The sequence below is a fragment of the Helicoverpa zea genome, chromosome 31 (assembly GCF_022581195.2).
Source record: "Helicoverpa zea isolate HzStark_Cry1AcR chromosome 31, ilHelZeax1.1, whole genome shotgun sequence".
NCBI classification, from domain to species: Eukaryota; Metazoa; Arthropoda; class Insecta; order Lepidoptera; family Noctuidae; genus Helicoverpa; species Helicoverpa zea.
The window spans coordinates 7,928,138-7,947,985 of NC_061482.1; the positions used below are offsets into that span (position 1 = coordinate 7,928,138).

Genomic DNA, 19,848 nt, shown 5'->3' on the forward strand with positions numbered 1-19,848 from the left:
TTTTATCGTTATATTTATTACTAAAAAATTATACCTTCGTCATTATTTTTATTAATTATTACGATAAATTACTTGACTTATATAAATTATATGATGAAAAAAATATCAATAACAAGAAAAAAATGGACGGACAAATAAATGAAAAGATATATTGTATCCTATCCTTGTTGTCGTGGAATTATATATGTAGTTAATACAAATTCAAACAAATTGAGTAATATTACAAGAAAAATATAACGGTTAATTTATTTATATATTTTAAATAGAACGGCCATGGCCAATTGCATTACGGGGTTCCATACGCACGCACTAGACTCAAGGTTGCTCCGGACCAAAGCCCCAAAAACGAACTTGATTACGTGGGGGTTGTAGAAAAGCCAGAGCCAAGGCGCCTGAAAGTCTCCTTAGCCGTAGATGTGATGTGGTCATGAAAATGAATGAATGAAATATAATTGATCGTCTATGCTGCGTATCCGAGTCATCTCACAGATAGATCCTATAGAAAGTTAATATTGAAGATTGAAGACTACGCAATGATTCTATGCGACTATTGCACATTTTTTTGCAATATTGTGTACTTTACTGTGTGTGTGTGTGTGTGTACAATATTTCGCAATAATTTTCAGTAACTTTCCTGTTTGCTATGTATGCATTTTTTATATGCACTGTATTTCGGGGTCACGTGCGTATACCCTATTAGGCGGTTTCTAGACGTACAATAACATTTAGCCATCTTACAAAAAATTTAGGTCACTAAAAATCATTGCACCATCTTTGATAATAACTATACACGGTAGATTTTGCACAATTTTGTAATATTCTGTAATTTAATTGATCGTTTCAGAGGATTTTTATATTTATAAGTTTGTTACCTCCTGTCAAAGTGTCAACTCCTGTGATAACCTGTGGCAACGTTAGATTTGTCATCAGGCAACACTTCAACCTGTGCACAGATTATAAATTATTATGATGTTTTGTTTTTATTTCTGAATTTTAATTTTATTTTGTCCCTGTCGGTCTGCTGTCGGTGGCCGGTGGACATAGAATCGTGACCCTATAGGTCATCTTATCAGTGCGGTCATTGCACAGAATAATCAATAGTATCCTATTGTCTCATCAGACCAGTCAAGCAACCAGCATTGCCTGTTCATTACATGCTGTGATTTTTCTTCATCCTAGCTACTTTCGAGAGTGTGTCTAGTACGCCGCTAGGATGCAGTTACATTTTTCAATTACATGCATGATATTAATTATAAGCAATGTGGCCTGTGGAAGCAAACATTTTCGCATTGGTAGAAGCAAAGGAGGCAATCTAGGGGGACCAGGGGGCTACGGTGGCGAACAACTACCTCCAGCTCAGTGGTTCATACAAAAGTTGGATCATTCTAGCCCGTCAGATTTAAGAACCTGGAAGCAGGTGAGTTATCCTAACCAAGTTGAAAATCGGCAATCTTTTCGGATATTTTTGAGTTTCAGCAAGATTATGAGAACAGGTTATTGTTTAATTCATTTAATTAGAACCCATTTTCTTCATTAGAATCCAAAGGGTAATGTTCCTCTGCAATTTTAGCTTACTACTATCCATCCCTTTTTATAAAATGGAGTGTTCTTCATCATGAAAGTTAATGTGCAATATTTTTTTATATTTCAGCGCTACTTTGTAAATGATAGTTTCTATGACTTCAACAACCAGGGGCCTGTATTTCTTATGATTGGTGGTGAAGGACCAGCTGATGCTAGATGGATGGTCAAAGGGGCTTGGATTGATTATGCGAAAAAATTTAATGCTCTTTGTATCAATCTAGAACATCGGTATTATGGAGAGAGTCATCCAACAGAGTAAGTTTGTGCATAGTGGCATAGGCTTTGATTCTTTAATAATTTATGAATCTATATCATATTGGCCTTACTACAAAAACTTAAACGCCTGTTTTACACTTGTCTAAAAAAATTGTGGCTGCAAAATGAACCATATGTCAATGTCATAATTTGACATTTTTTTAGACAAGGCTTAAACTGATGTTTAAAAGTTTTTGTGGTAAGACGGTAAATGTTTTCCTTTTTTTATTTACAGAGATATAAGCATCAAAAACCTTCAGTACCTGTCATCTTACCAAGCTCTTGCAGACCTGGCAAATTTCATCAATGCTATGAACAACAAATATAGACTAAGGAATGATGTCCGCTGGATAGCGTTTGGCGGCTCCTACCCTGGTTCATTAGCAGCATGGCTACGACTTAAGTATCCACATCTGGTATATGCTGCAGTGTCTTCTAGTGGTCCATTATTGGCAAAAGTTAACTTCATGGGTAAATAGTTCTTCTCTAAATTCATGTTATACTTGAAATATATAGTATGCTCACATGTTTTAATAATTACATTTTATGTGATGTATAAATGTAAGGAACTATACTGATATTGAACTGTTTACATTTTAGAGTACTATGAGGTGGTTGTTGATGCACTGCGAGAAAAAACTGGTGGTGAAGATTGTGTCAATGAACTCAAAATGGCACATAATCAAATAACAACTATGATGAAAACTCATCCTAGTGTTGTGGAGAAGGAATTCAGGTAACAGCTGTTTCAACAATAAGTTAGTACAATGTAGTACCTTCTTGTGTTAAAACTTTTCAATATTTTACACTGTTAGCATAATGTTAAATTGTTTCAATCTAGCAGATGACATGCTCACTCTATTTTGAAGAGTGTTATGAAAATTTCAATTGTTTGTTACAGGGTTTGCAAATCTTTTGAAAGTGCTTCAGCAAATGATATCAAGAATTTCTACAACTCCATCGCAGATGACTTTGCTGATTTAGTCCAGTATAATGAGGACAACAGGATTAGTGCAGATACTAAATACAGAAATTTAACTATCAACACTGTAAGTTTCTTGAAGTTTAACAGTTTGAACAAGTAATAGACATTAATGTGTATTTAGTCAATGGTAATTCTTTACATTAGGTGTGCAACATGTTAACGTCTCCTGGGTCTGAACCAGCATACAAGAAGCTTGCAGCCTTCAACTCTATTATATTGGACAAAAGCAATCAAACCTGTTTGGACTACAGCTATGATAACATGATCAAAGAATTGAGGAACATGTCTTGGGGCTCAGAAGGAGGTTTGTATAAAAGTTATAACAAGCAAATAAACTAAATATTATAGAATATATCTGCAGACATTTCCATAGATTTTTTTTTAAATATTAACTCGTTACTTATTGTAAAAGTGGGTCATTAAAAATAATTTGTGTTATTTTTCGATTGCAGCTCGTCAATGGATGTATCAGACATGCACTGAATTTGGATTCTATCAGACTTCTTCTGGGGAAATTGAAGTATTTGGAAATGATTTCACACTCGATTTCTTTATCCAACAATGTGAAGATATTTTCGGAAGAAAGTAAGTAAAGGACCTGGATAACGATGTATGGAATAGAAAGAACAGAAATAACGAGTTAGAAACTTCTAATACAAATAACATTTTTGATAACTTTTAGGTATAATGCAGATTTTGTTGCTGCATCTGCTGATTGGACAAATAGCAACTATGGAGCCCTTGACATCTCGGTGTCTAGAGTAGTATTTGTTCATGGCTCCGTTGATCCTTGGCATGCACTAGGAATCACAGAGACACTAGACAATGGTGCACCAGCTATTTATATAAAAGGTAAGTTTTTTAGAAATTTTGCATAATACAACAAGCAAGAAATTTTAGTTTAATAAGTTATGATATACCTTCATTTTCTGTGTAAAATATATTTCAATATTGTTAATGTTTCGTGATCTATATATTTCATAAAATAATATATTACCACTTTATTTTGTTTTCCAGGAACTGCCCACTGTGCAAACATGTACCCACCAAGTGAGAATGATTCAAGCAATCTGATTGAAGCTCGAGTTGAGATTGAGCAGTACCTAGCTGGTTGGATAGGACAGCCTTAACATGCATTTTACGTTCCTAAGCTGAACAGAATATCAGTGCATCTCTCAAACAAAGATATGCAATCTTTAAAAAAACATTTACTGCTTAAAATATTTACTGAAGTTTTACTGTCTTTTACCATAATGAGGGCTGATTAAATTGTTATAGTTAAGCTGTTAGTAGTAGAGAATGCATTGAAACTATTTCTTGTATGCAAATATCTTCCAGTAGATTTTTATATCCCGTTTTATGTCCAACTGTTAGATGATTAGGGAATAGATAGAGGCTAGCAATCTAGGGCCATGATTTTATGCTCAATTATGTTTAGGAAATGTTAATAAGACTATAAGGAACTAAACAGTTTTTATATAATTATTGTTAATTGTAATGATTGCGATTTGTACATTATTCTGATGTATTTTTACTGAGATTTAATTTCCTTAAATATGCGAAAAAGACCATATCACTCATTTTGTTTTTATGGTATTTATAAAAAAAAATCTGGTATAATCTATTTCCAACATGACCAACTAGGAACCAGATTTTGTATCAAAAGTGTGTATGTTATTGTTATGTGTTCATCGTGATAAAAATGGGGCATTTCATTTAATTACATTCCATTTCGTTAGTTACACAATTAGATTTTTTGACCCTAAATCACGGTTGGCATTGATAATTACCGTAATGATATCCTAATTCTATGAACCTTAAGGTACTAATTGGTGCTTACATCTGTTTAGAATGTATAGTGGCTTAAAAGATTTAGCTTCCGATATGGCATTTATATTTTAAATTAATGATAGATTTGATAATATGGCCCTTTCAAATTCAAATAAAAATAGGTCAAAGCCAAAGAATTTCGTAATACGTGCTAGATCAATATAATCCATATTGTGATGTGCTTTGTGATCAGTTTGAATGCATTTGAATAGTTTTAGAACGTTTAATCTAAAATCTCAGTAGTCTGAGTAGTAAGTAGGTGTTATGTAAACTCACCAGTGTTCTTTGTTGATATATGGAATCAAGATTACTACATGTGTAATAATTACCTTAGGAGGAATTTAGGATGTAGTTGTTCCTAATTGTAGTATATTATTAAAACTTGAATAAATAAAATATTCTAAATTGAAACAAAGACTTCCATAAGCAGTGATTTTTATTTCTATCAAATATATAATTATCTAGGCTTATATTCTAAAAAAATGCAGGAAAATAATTCATGTTGCTTTTACACTGTCCATTAGATGGAACATAATATCGTTAAAATATATTCTTACTATCTATATGTATAGTATCATTACATCTTTTAACTATCACAAAGTGACATACAATGTATAATATCACGACCGTCATTGGATATTTTATATTCTTTTAGAATCTAACATTAGATAACAAATTGTTAGTCTTTTGTTATATTGTCAGTCTGACTGTAATTAAAGTGTTATCTACTTTATAAATGGAATATATTTCAAGATTTTATTATATAGCAGTTCCTCAGTAGTGATTTTCTTTATAAATACATTAAAATATATTTAGCTCATTAATTAAAATATACTCTATACTAAAAAAAAACAACTTGTTTTATTTTAACGCTATGATGATGTTGATATTGTTATTTCTTCTTCCTTTTCGTACAGAGGCTCCAATGGCCTGCCTCTCAACATAATTTCCATGGTACTGAAAAAAAGGACAATGCATCAGTGACTTAAAACTTCTTTATAAAATAAATGTTCATTATTGTTCATTCATTCAATTGTCATTTTAGTAATCCATTTTAGTTTCGTCTCAAATAAAGCATAAATTGATGAGACTTTACTTCCATGTATTTTTGTATTTTTTTCTGTTTAAATACCTATTATATTATCAACTCTCACATATATCTGCGTTCGACGGGTTATACAGTAGATTAATAATAACAAACATACTTACAATATCAAAGTGAAAACCACAACTTGGGTAGATATTGTGAGGTAGAATATAGAATTGACGAATTCAGTGTCGAGCGTTGCTTTGTATAGCTGAGAATAAATTATGGACGCAAACATTGCTACGGCGTTTTCCATTACGGATAAGAATGCGTAAGCCACACCTGGAACAAATACGAGAATGACTTTCAGGTAGAAAAATATATAGGTAGTTTGAGATTTTCTGCAATCTGTACTGATCTGATCTAACTTATTGTTGATATCAAAAGAACATTGCTAAAGAAAGTTATTCAAGTTCCGATGTCCATGTACAATGCCTGCAATACATGACATAAAAGTATTATTTATTATAAATGTATGTCTCTTCTAGACCTCGGGACTACAGAGTCCCGGATTTTTGGGAGGCGAACGTGGGGCCGAAGCCAACACGCTGAAGCCCTTTTGAGACAACTTTAATGAAATGGTGACACAAAACCGACGATTATCCCTGTATACACTATAGAAATGTACCCAAGGACAATCCCCGGTTCTGTGCTAAACTATTGCTAACTATGGATGAAAACTACTTGGGCTATTGTGATGGGATGCTAATGGACTAGGAATGGGGAAACTACGGGAACTATGGCACCTGCCGATAACAATGTAATAAATACACGTAAAAATGGCAGATGGAGACTCGCCACCTCACTTACTGGGCCCCCGGGAATCAGTCGCTAAATCGCAACAAGAGGGCAACAGGTACATGAGCGGCTGAAGGGTGAGGATACCTCGGCGGACTTTAAACGCAGATCACGCGCTCCCTGTGGGTCCAGCATCACCGGCCCACTCGCCACTTACCACGAGGCACCTACCCTCCGAGCGGGCTGCTAACCCTACTCTAGCGACTCTACTCTGACCGGCTGATGAAGGCAAGCCAAGAGGCGGGAGACCTATCCCCCGTCATGCTTCACTCCGGTAGGCCGGAGATGGGGGACAGTATACTCTCCCTGGAGCACTCGGATATATAGCCCCGCGGGGTCGCTACTCCCCGTCATCCGCCTCAGATACCCTGCGGGGCTTATTTATTACATTATTAGTTTTCGAGTCTGAAAAAAAATATTCTTTCTTTATTTTTCAGGTTGTTACTGTTGCTTGTTAAAAATTACCTCAGAGATGGTTTAAAACATAATTGTATACGTTAAACAACGCTTTCAGATTCTTGTCACAGGTTCATGCATTTGCTGTTAAAGTAATCACGTATGTCTGGATATTTAAACGGTTTTATTAGAAGCAAAATGTCTACGAACCTCTTTCGGATGCAGGCAAGACTTTGGACGTCATGGAACGTATAAGTGGTGCTACACAAGGACCTAGAGCTGCAAAGGTGGCTCCCAAGTACCACAGATTGTCTGTCTTAGCGTGAGCATAAACTAGGTGCCCACAGATATGGGCTGTGGCACCCAACATCACTATCAGCTGAAATTAAATAAAATTTTAAATTAAAACAGAGAAAATGTCGGTAATATTGATAGCATCTTAGTAAAGTTTTAAACGAGTAGCAAAGTATGCGTATAAAATAATTTTAAGGATTATCATTAGTTTTACAGTAAACCGTTATAATGCTCAGCTTTCGGAGACACGTTACAAATAATTCCTTCTAAAATACCATAGAAGTATACGTCTCGCCAAACTTTTTGTCGTCACAGAAAATTGCGTGAGTCGCTGCGCCGAAACCAATTTATAGGTATCTGCAGGTGACTGAGGAGCGGGAGGGGTAGCTTTGCGAGAACTCTACTTGGACAAGATCCATTTGTCCATACATGTGCAAGATAATGCATCCATGTTGCCAGAAATTAGATTTTTCAACAGAAATTAAAGATACAGCACAGAGAAAGGAGGACAAAAGAACCGCAAAAAATACTTTAGTAAAATAATTGATATTAGATAATTATTTACTAACTGTATCTCTCCATTGCAAGACTTTAGTCATTAGTGGTATACCAAATAGCATAGCTATGACATACATAGTGCTCAGATATGTCCTGAAGTTGCTGAAAGATGTCGTGTCCCATTTGAATACCTTTATCGTATACAAATACATCACTGAACGTTCGTCTGTAATAAATAAAATGCGACTGATTAGAGAACAAGTTGTGTTATTAATATGCACAAATAATATAGGTAAGTATACAGGACCGTGTGTTCGATTAGGACCGCCATTCCTAATTAGTCTCAACTATTGATTACATTAGTTAAAGACCGGCAATTTTACGGCGTACGTCAAATTGAACATTTTAAGTACTTGAGAATTGGCATTATGTCGTACCAAATTAAATGGTGGCTCAGAACTTAGTCGCTGCGCAGAAACTATTTTTAGGTGCGGGCGACAGAGGTATGATATTGAGCATACATGGGGTTAGAACTTGGTTGCGAGCCGACATCACAGATTGCTATAATAGTTACTTGCGGTCATTAGGTTTGGTAAGAAGTATGCCAGTCATGTCAAATTCAAATTTCAAATTCGAATTCAAAATCTTTATTGCGAAGTGGTATAAAAGGATCTTATAGCTAGGTACGTACTTAGGACTTAGTTGCCCGTTAAGGCATTGCAATTTATTAACATACTAGCTTTCGCCCGCGGTTTCACCCGCGTCTCATAGCCGGATGGTGACAAAAACTATCCTAAAACCTTCTCCCGGTTCTAAGTTACCTTCCCTCTAATTTTCAGCCAAATCGGTCAAGCCGTTTTCATATTATGTCGTGACAACGGAAAGCGGGTTTCATTTTTATATATATAGATAGATATATATAAATTAACATTAGGTTCCTATGTTACTACTTATAAATAAAACTAATTACTATTACAGAACTAAATTTAGTGAGATCATACTATATATGTATATGTTGTGGACCAAGTGATAAATTGGGCAGTATACATAATGCCCGGTCATTATGAAAAATGCCCAATATGAGAGCGCAATTTGATAATAATTATTCAAATAATCAAATTGACCGGGCACTATACATATTGCCCGTGACCTTTTGGGCAAAGTAATACAAACATATTTAATTTCAATTTTTTTATTGTTACTTAAAATAAACTAAATATTAAACCACTTAAATAATCAGTCTCATGATTTGGATTAATTATGAAGGACTTCTGCCTTTTTTCATCAAATGACCCCCCGCTGTGGGTTAGCAGCGGTGAGGGTGTCAGTCAGACTCTTACTGACTGACCGTCGTGTTCTGTCGTAGGCCTTTTATGTACTAGGGCCGCGGTCTTTCGAACAATCCCTCAGCCCCGGCAGACCTTGGCCCTGATGGGCCCCGCTGGGGTTGTTGACATCTCTTTGAGGAGCGCGTGGAACAACGCGCGCCACCGACACGGGTCTGTTGCCTAAAAATAGACATGAGCGAGCCACCCGAACTCACCGCCCACAGACCCACGCCTACGGTGGCCGGGAGTCATCTCGCGACACCCGGCGCCCGTGGTCTACCTGGTCCAGCGCGGCGGCCGGGATGAGAGGTGCGAACTCTCTGACGTTCCGCCGCCTCCTTCTCGAGCATGACTGCTTCGCAGAAGGAGGCGACGGCATCCCATTCCCTCTCGCCCCGGACCATGGCCTGAACCAGGGCCGGACGCGAGAGGTCGCCGCCGCCTAAAGTCTCGACTAGGACCCGGCGGTGCTCTTCCCACGCAGGGCACTCCTGGACTGTGTAGTCTACCGTGTCCTCGGGGCTGTCCGCACAGTGTTGACTCTTGAGGACTTCTGCCTTAAAAATCCTCTATTTTTTGCATATAAATGTTAAGGAAAGTCATATTAAAAATATAACATAAAATAAAATTAAGAATGGCTGTCTGTGATTGGTCAAAGCGTGTCACGCCATGCGTACTTCCCTCCCCGCCCTCGCACCGCGTAATATATAGCTTTACTATCAAATTGCCCAACTGTCATGTAGCAATATAATAATGCCTGTGCAATGTGATAAATAATGAAGTTAAGATAGTTATTAATCACTTGGCCCGATAAAGCTAGACATGATTCATAATGCTCGGGCATTATTTATAATGCCCGAATTAATCACATGGTCCATAACATATATATATCTTTATTTCTAGTCTTATAATCTAGTTGAACATATCATATTATTTATATCACATTCATTTCTCATTATATTATTATTTTTCTTCGAGAAACTCTTTTACAGAGTAATAGGCTTTTTGAATGAGAAAATCTTTGAGTTTCCTTTTAAATATGGTAACAGATTTTAGGCTCTTCATTTCTGTGGGAACTTTATTGTATATTTTAATACTCATACAAAAAATACTGTTACCGTATACTGCAGTGCGGTGTGTCTTATTGGATAATGTATTATGAAGTCTACTACTTTTTAATGTGACATATGAACTGATGTTAGATTTTACTAAAATGGAGGCCTCGTAAGTATATGTAGAGAGAAAGAAGTGTTAATAATTTAAGGTTTATGAAATAGGGTTTACACCAAACCGACTCCGGTTTGGTGTATTCCACAGATTGATCTGATACACCTTTTCTGTGCCTTGAAAGCAGTCTCTCTATCAGTAGAGTATCCCCAATAAAGTACACCATAAGCTAGAGTGGATCCTACATATGCACTACTACTACTACTAGCACTTAGCAGTGCTGTTTGGTTTGAGACTTTTTTGAGCATATAGAGGGCATATGAAAATTGGCTCAATTTGTTACAGACGTTATTTATGTGTGTTTTCCACGACATATTCGAATCTATGTGTATGCCTAAAAATTTTGTGCTGGTGACCTCATATATGTATAGCTTCATTATTATATTTAGTAGAAAGTGGCATTTCTTTTGTTTTTATTTTTGAATTTCATGTAATGGGTTTTAGAAAGATTTATTTTCAGATTATTGATTGTTAAGCCAATTTATTAATTTAGATAGGGATTCATTTATTTCTGATTCGTGATTTTTATTTTTATTATTTGTGAATAGAGCCGTGCTGTCTGGCTTCAACATCACTAGAAAACCGGCAACCCCCTTGCAACATTCTTGGAAAAACGCTCTCCTTTTTATTGCTACTCAAAAGCCATCGCTTGCTATATATATATATATACTAATAAAAATCAATCAAGTTTTTATCACTATATAGCTGCCAGCTGCGAAGTTTATATTACACACATTTTACGAGCTATCCAAACGTGATTCTTCCACAACGATACACTCTCATTTATTTTCTCATTAATTATATAGTACCTAACCAGTCTATAAGGTATTTTCTAGGCCTGAAATAAACAAACGCTTGTGTACGTACCTCTCTGAAAAGTATAGAACGCCATTGATATTAAAAGGAACCATAGAAACAGCCTTCTATTGTTAGGTCTCTTCTGCGATAATATAGTTATAGTCTGCACGATATTCTTGACATCGAAGAAGTCTGTCAGAGGGTTCTTGACTCCCGCTTCCTTCAGAGACTTTTGTTCGGGCCTCGTCTGCCACTTGAGGAAGATCACAGTGTACAATGTGGCTAAGAACATGAGGACCGTATTGATCGCAAACATGATTGTGAAGGATCGGTCGACCACCTTGTTCCATAGTAAGTTACCTGGAAAATAAACATGTTTACTTTTTTCATGGATATTTAGATCTTCTTTTGTTCGATTAGTTTTGAACATCGATCTCCGTTCAGAGGTAAGACATTACCAGGGAGACAGCCAGCAATAAACGATAAGAAACTAACATCATCATAGAAAAGGTCTATGTAGAGGTTTCCAAAACATACTTTAAATTATGGGTCATCATCATCATCCTCCGAGCCTTTTCCCAACTATATTGGGGTCGGCTTCCAGTCTAACAGGATTCAGTTGACTACCAGTGCTTTACAAGAAGCGACTGCCTATCTGACCTCCACAACCCAGTTACCCGGGCAACCCGATACCCTTGGTTAGACTGGTGTCAGACTTACTGGCTTCTGACTACCCGTAACGACTGCCAACGATGTTCAATGACAGTCGGGACCTACAGTTTAACATGCCGACCGAAACACAGTCATTTGTGTCTAAGATATACTTAGAAAGTTACGATAATATATACTTAGAAAGTACTTTAAATTATGGGTGTATAAAAAATATGGGTGTTTAAAGTTAGAAGATAGTAAATGACTTGTATTATACCAAAATAACCTATATACCTATAGTCAAAAATAAGACTGGTGACGTGGGTGATAAGAATAATTACAGACCAATATCTCTGGCCACAGTCATATCAAAAGTGTTTGACAGTGTGCTTAACGCTCAACTTAGCAGTCATATACGTGTTCACGATAACCAATTCGGTTTCAGTTCTGGATTATCCACTGACAGCGCTATATTGAGTGTGAAGCATACTGTGAAGTACTACACGGATCGTCACACTCCAGTTTACGCATGTTTTCTTGACTTGAGCAAAGCTTTTGACCTGGTTTCATACGACATCTTATGGAGGAAGATGGAAGAGGTAAGTGTTCCATCAGAGATGATAAATACATTAAAATATTGGTATGGAAACCAGGTTAATAAGGTGAAATGGGCTGGTGCCCTATCTAGGCCGTATGGGTTGGAATGCGGGGAAGGGAGACAGGGTTATGCTCCCCTACGCTTTTCAACCTGTACGTCAATGAGCTCATTGGCACGCTTAGCAGCATACGTGTCGGATGCCTTATTGATGGAGTGTGCTGTAATAACATTAGCTACACTGACGACATGGTGCTGCTGAGCGCGTCAATCTGCGGGCTAAGAACACTCGTAGCCACTTGCGAGCAATTTGCCAGACTACATGGTCTAGCATATAATGTTAAGAAGAGTGTAGTCATGGTGTTTGGGGCTCGTGGTAAATATCCAGAAGCTGTACCTTCAGTGAAATTGAGTGGTATACCTCTAGCTAGGGTAAACCAAGTCAAATATCTAGGACATGTATTGACCACTGGCCTCAAAGATGATGACGACATTGATAGGGAGCGGAGGGCGCTGTGTGTGAGAGCAAACATGATTGCCCGCAGATTCAGACGTGCCTCTAAACAGGTCAAGAGCACTATATTTACTGCTTACTGCACGTCCTTTTACACCTGCAGTCTGTGGGTTAATTACACTCAAAAATCATACAGCGCCCTGCGAGTCCAATATAATAATGCATTCAGGATATTGATGGGGTTGCCCCAGTACTGCAGCGCATCGGGGATGTTTGCTGACGCTCACGTAGAATGTTTCTACACAGTGATGCGGAAACGGTGTGCTTCCCTGGTCCGTAGGTTGCGGGCAGCGCCAACAGTATCCTGTCGATGATCGCAAGTAGGCTCGATTGTGTGTATGTAAATCACTGCTGTAGAGTTTCAGCGGGGCCTGTCACCTTGCAGCAGTGACGTCTAGAAAAAGTTTGTTTTGTGTAGTACTAACATAGTTTATAAGTATAATAATTGTTACTAACACTATGAGTCCTGTTTGTTTCGTTTTGTTTGTCCATATATGTATATAAATATTGTGTATTTGTGGATTTGTGTAGTACTAACATAGTTTATAATTGTTACTAACACTAGGAGTCATGTTGCTCGAAATAAATGTTTAAATAAAATAAAATAAAATTATACCTTACCTATAGCTACTCCGGAGGGCATTGTACTTAAGTAAACTACATCTAAAATGCCGACTCTTAATGTTCTGTTTTTCAGTGACGAAACATCAGCTATGTAGGCGAAACAACCGGCGAATATCGCCAAGTCAGCACCGGTTAGGGCACTTGGAAATGCTGCAGTGTAAATCACGTACTCTACAGGCCATGCTGAAAATATATAAAATTCATGTCAGTTATTACGTACGTGTAAAGCTTACCTATGGTATTCATCATCCTCCGAGCCTTTTCCCAATCATGTTGGGGTCGGCTTCCAGTCTAACCGGATTCAGCTGAGTACCAGTGCTTTACAAGAAGCGACTGCCTATCTGACCTCCTCAACCCAGTTACCCGGGCAACCCGATACCCCTTGGTTAGACTGGTGTCAGACTTACTGGCTTCTGACTACCCGTAACGACTGCCAAGGATGTTCAATGACAGCCGGGACCTTATTAATAAAGCTTACCTATGGTATTGTATAATATATTATGAATGAATAGGTAATAAGTACTTTAAATCAAGGGAACGGGAGAGCGCACGGAGATGGACGCATGGATGAAGTATCAAATACTCAAGATAGGTTCCAATTGGTCATAGGCAGGGGCTTTTAGAAGTTAATTTCCATTAATTACACATAGTCTATAATCTTTGTCATCACAGTCCTTCCAGCAGTGGACGTTTTTATTCGCAAAGGCCTCCCTCAGGCTAGGGGTATTTGTACATATATAAATTGCATTGAACACAATTCTTAAATGATTAAATGACTAGGTTAGAAATCTGAGGTCTGTGACAATGTCTGGGACCATTTGGGAAATATAACAAAAAATAATTGTTCAAATTGTAGGTACTAATAATAATAAATAAATAAAAAGGTAATCAGCGTAATTATTTTGATGTTATATGTGAGTTTTAGGTGCCTATGTGTGTGTAAGTGCAATCATCATATTTTGCATTGTAAGTATACCTAATACCTGCTTGTAGAAATATTTGCACACGCAGCACACGCGTATTTGTTACCATAAATCTACAAAGACCTTGAATCAAACTCTTATAGCAATCGCTATGATAGACGTAATCATATCTTCGTGCATTTGGTCATTGAATCCGAGTGCTATACGAAATATCTACTACTATATTATATTGACAGCTCATGTCGTCATCTTTGCTGATAAATGTGACACCAACTATAGTAGTTTTGTTGCGTCATGTTAAGAAACAACACCGCGTTTATTATTTATTATTGAACTTTAATCAAACGTTACACGGTCGCTTTTCCTTCCTATTTTTTAACTAACTGTGCACTCGATATCTAGATAATACATAACTCATTGATTATGTAAGGAATTTTCTTCTTGTTTTTCTCGTTGCTCCATTACGTATTTCATAATTATATAAACCATGAGGAGAAACTTGTATTGTGTACAATTAAATGTACAAGGTATCTCTCAGAGAAACTATGAATCGCTCGCGTGTATTATCTCATGGGCAGTCACTTGCCAGAATTTCGACCTCAGAATGAAGAGGTTTTTTTTAAAAAAAAGCTTAGGGATCTATCTTGCTATTTGTAATACGCGCTAATCTTTTAAAATATGCCTCCTGCTGCGAGACAAAGTACAGCTAGCATCTCAAGGCGATCGCTATCAGATATTTTATTTTTAATTAAAGAAACATCTTATTATGATGAGGTGGACATGGGCAAAATTCTCAGAAAAATCATGTCCGAAACCCATGGAATTAACAATGATATCCCTACTAATATTATAAATGCCAAAGTAACTCTGTCTGTGACAGACAGACAGAGTTACGCTTCAAGTCTAAACCATTGAACTGATTTTAATTAAATTTGGTACAGAGATAGAGTTGACCTTGAGAAAGAAAATAGGATAGTTTTTATCCCCGATTTTTTAAGAATTCTTGAAGAATTGGAAACGCGATATAACCGAACTCTACGCGGGCGAAGCCGCGGGCGGAAGCTAGTTAGAAATAAACAGAAACGTTTTGTTGAAATTTTTATTTTATTTTACGACAGCGTCAAAACAAACTATTATTCAAACCTGTAAGTTATCGAACCGGAACTACCAATGATTACCACTAAATTACTAGCTATTTACAAAATAAAATACGTACCGTTGATATAACTGATAATAATGCAACTTTCTAACGGTAGAAAATGTGAGTGAATTCGTTTTTCAATTTTCTAGTTTATTGTTCGTGAATATAACATTTCTCTTTACAATATTAGCTTAGAGCTGATGCAAAGATTGTTTTTTATGAAAATAAAAATCATTTACATCAACATTATTTAAAATGATGGATCAGTTCCATCCACTCCATTCCTAACTTAATTAAATAAATAGGCATATCAAAAATAATAGATGAAAATAAAACAAAAATGATAGATACCATGTAGAATGTAGGTCATTGAGCATATCAGTCAGCAAAACAATCAGTTATCCCTCTCATTCGTAAATGCCAATAAATTGGTAGAGGTAGTACTGAACCTGAAAACTTCTTAATAAAATGAAGTTTTAATAATTTTAAATGAATATATACTATTTACGCCCCGAGGGAAGTACTTCTCGCACATGGATAAAAAGAAGCCTATAATTTATTCTATACAAGATACCAAGTTTAAGCAAAATCTATACAGCAATTCTATCCATACATAAACCTTCGCGTTTATAATATTAACAGCATAAAAATAGATGCAACTCTGAGATTATTTTAATTTACAGAAGTGAAGGTACAGGTATCTTAATGTTACAACGATAAAAGAACAAACAGATTATAGTAGTAAAAATATTATCACATACATATACATATATGTAATGAGATCTTTGTTATTACAACATACATGATTAACAAAAATATTAAATTGATTAAGGAAAAGTGGTATTCTTACCTTTCGTAGTATTTATGGTAATCATTGCTGAGAAAAATAATTTCCCAAGAAGGCCTCCTAACAGAATTATCTTTCGACCTCGTTTGTCGCTATATGAACCTATGAAGAAAGCTAAAAGCAATGGCACAACATGGCTGGCAACACCGTTCCATTGGTGGAACGTTGATACTGTTAGCTGAAAAGAAAATAGTTATTATATAAGCACTATACTTTTATTAATAATCAGTGTGAAATTAGAAACACAGAATAATTCGGAAGGAAAGGACCAAATTGTATAGTAATGGTGATAGTTACTACAGAAGATAGATTTAATCCTGTGTGTTGAGTATGTGTCCAGCATTCAGGAAACACACAATTTCATGAAGTCAGAGTCAATAACATTTATTGAAAGTTGGCAATTTACATTAGTACTTTTTCCGCTCAATATTTACAAAGAGCAGCACCCCCTAACATTACCCCCTTTCACCACTTTTAAGTGTTGTGTTAATATATGTAATAATAATTAATAGTAGTTCTTCTCTGGTCATGTCTGACTGTCCCATCGGGCTATGAGAGTGTAGGAATATGTTCACCTGTATCTTTGCAAATGCTTCTATATATAGTATATGTATAGTATAGTATAATAATATGTCCTGCACAGTTGGCTAACTTCCTTACATGAGAACAGGCGCTTTGGCCGATAATAGGCTAGGAGGACATCAATAGTAGTTATTCTTAGTGTTATATAACGAAGTTTACCTGAACTTCTTTATTAACATCATCATAACTGCTAATGTTGTGGCATATTTCTGGACTGTAGCCATGGTTAACGGTGCAGGCTTGATACACATAAAATGTTTGTTCTATAACATTTGTGATCATATATGCCATCATATATAGGAACATTGGAGGCTCCACTGTTATGTATTTGTACCATGGCTGTTTCTGCCCCTAAAATAAAAAAAAACACAGGTTAAAATATGTGATGAAAATATTAGTTTGTAGTTTTGCAAAAGTTGTTGTTATTTATGTTTATGCCATATATTTCCTGTTATAAAAAAATATGTTTATATGTCTGCATGTCTATATTTCATAAAATCTTTTTTATTTCATTATAAAATTAAAATAAATTGTGATTTGCATTCTAATGTGGTCTATTAAATTTCCACTTATTCGCTGTAACTACTTTACCAGCTACCTTGAGTGTAAATACAACAATGTAAACTTTAATTTTACCATACTTTCAGCAGAGATAAGTGATAATTACCATTTATTTACCTACTTTATGACTAAAATCTTTAAGAGGTGTAATGTAAACAACTGAGGATACTTTATCTAAAGATAAAATGTGAAATAGACATTATGTTGTAATAAGCAATTAATGACTAACAATATGTTTAGAACTATGATCCTGTAAAAGTATTTTATTAAATAAAAAATGATGTGATTTAAATTAATAACAGATTATGCAATATTGATAAATGGAAATGATTATATTTATTGAAGTTGTTTTTTTTTTTAAATAAAATATTGATGTGTTGACATAAAACTTATATTTAACAAACACATAAATATTTTAACTAGAAAAGGCTGGTATTTCCTATCAGACTATCTTGAGAAGAAACCGTGAAACAATCTCATTGACCAATGATGAAAATTAATCATTGATAGCCTTGATACTGTCAATAATTTGCCCAAGAGGTCACCAGTTAACACGATAAGTAAACAACAAGTTACGTTTACATGAAATAACATAAAATATTTATAAACCATATTTATTTTTTCATTTAAAATAATCCGTAACCATTTTTTGATGACAGACATTCAATTTTGACAACAAATTCGCACGCTCTAATGTATTGGTTAAGTTAACAATTCGCAGATAGCCGTAATTATAAGTACACGAGTACGTAATATTTGTAACTTTAAACATGAAACAGCCACTCATTTGTTTTAAAATAAATCATAAACACTACAGTGATTTCTGTAAACACGCGGAAATTATGCGATGAAAAGCGGCAATTACTGCGAATTTGAATTTGGAAAAGTTTTTGAATAGTTACGTTGATTAGGTGCAACGATACATAACACGCTTAGCTGAAAAACTTGGCGATCCGAAAAATAACATCAGTATAAACTTTTATAATGTTGATAAAAATTACAATAATACTAACCATAGAAATGTCTTCCATCGCAGGTATCATTTCAATAAAATTAAAATATTACGCGTGCTTTTTATGTCACATTACATTTATTCACTTATTTCTTGCGTGTAGCTCCTTTTACATAAGACCACTGGACGGACGGCACTACACGACTCAACGAACGACTCTACTTTTCGTACACCACATTATCTTACCGCCAAGCCAAACTACAGTCAAAATCTGTCAAAACTCTTGAGATATTCCACAGATAAGAATCAAATTTTGCCATGCCACAGACTTTCTAACTACAACACAATGCCTTTATATAAAACGTTCCACGAAATAAAACTTTGATTTGTAAAGACCCGGCGCCACCCGGCGCGATAACAGTCTCCATAAAATGAACAGAGTGTTTCACAATTTCCCAGAAAATTTACATGCTATGAATGCGATGACTGGTTGCGGGAAATTCAAATACATTTTATTTTTGTTTCTTTGGCTACGTTTGCATCTTGTTTGAGGCGTGATCTTATCATTCTGGGTAATAATTATACCTCAAAGTAATATTTGATGGTTCTTTTTTCTTCTTTCTGCCCTGTTTTTAATTTATTCGGTATCGGCGCAATATGTATTCCTATTCCATTTCTTTCCGTCAGCCGTCTTACTTACACTCCCTTTTTATTAATCGCGCCTTTCAGACAGTTTGTCAATTTTTTCTCTCGCCTGCCTCTTTCTCTCCATCCAGCCACGTTCACACTTAACAGATTTCTTGTGGGATGTGTTTCATCTCTTGTCATAACATAACACACCACTCTCCGATTCTTTCTAAAATAGGTACTCATTCCTCACCTTATCCATCCTAACTACCCCACACATCTGTCTGAACATTCTCATCTCTGCTACATGCACTCATTTCTCACCCCTCTCCTTTTCGAATGCCCAGGGCCCCGATTCTCCTAAGTTAATAATGTCAAAATCGAATAGAAATCGAATCGCAATATGATCGTAATAGCAGTTTTAACCATATCGGGCATTCTGCTACTAATAAAAGACCAATCGTATTCGATTGACATTTGATTGGTGTGCGATTGGTCTGCTATTTTGATGATTTTGGTCTATACGGTAGTTTGCTGTACAATCATTTTGCAATCGTAAATCATTTGCAGACAAAATGATTCATTATTGAATGACAGAAAAGGATAAAAAGGCTTATTTCAAAGAAAAAATAGCGGAATGCCACATACGCTTCAATCGTAATCGAGTCGGGATTGGATCTCAGTCGAATCGAGTCGAACGTCAATCGAAGGTCGCTTAAGTAAAATTAGGAGAATCGGGCCCCTGAACTCT

The 19,848-nt window shown here is 35.9% G+C and overlaps 2 protein-coding genes across 2 annotated transcripts; one reads left to right on the plus strand and one right to left on the minus strand.

The window, feature by feature from the left end:
- Positions 1 to 955: 955 nt before the first annotated feature.
- Positions 956 to 5,506, plus strand: LOC124644936 (putative serine protease K12H4.7). The gene is made up of 9 exons (XM_047184628.1): positions 956 to 1,417; positions 1,652 to 1,839; positions 2,075 to 2,310; positions 2,440 to 2,575; positions 2,741 to 2,888; positions 2,969 to 3,128; positions 3,277 to 3,409; positions 3,507 to 3,676; positions 3,842 to 5,506. The coding sequence occupies exons 1-9, from the start codon at positions 1,214 to 1,216 to the stop codon at positions 3,952 to 3,954; spliced, it is 1,488 nt and encodes a 495-aa protein (XP_047040584.1). The 5' UTR covers positions 956 to 1,213; the 3' UTR covers positions 3,955 to 5,506.
- On the minus strand, positions 5,073 to 18,750 carry LOC124644937 (proton-coupled folate transporter). The gene is made up of 9 exons (XM_047184629.1): positions 18,532 to 18,750; positions 17,117 to 17,308; positions 16,379 to 16,553; positions 13,462 to 13,647; positions 11,150 to 11,440; positions 7,799 to 7,953; positions 7,146 to 7,314; positions 5,864 to 6,023; positions 5,073 to 5,611 (listed from the first exon to the last, which is right to left on the minus strand). The coding sequence occupies exons 1-9, from the start codon at positions 18,559 to 18,561 to the stop codon at positions 5,527 to 5,529; spliced, it is 1,443 nt and encodes a 480-aa protein (XP_047040585.1). The 5' UTR covers positions 18,562 to 18,750; the 3' UTR covers positions 5,073 to 5,526.
- Positions 18,751 to 19,848: the final 1,098 nt, after the last annotated feature.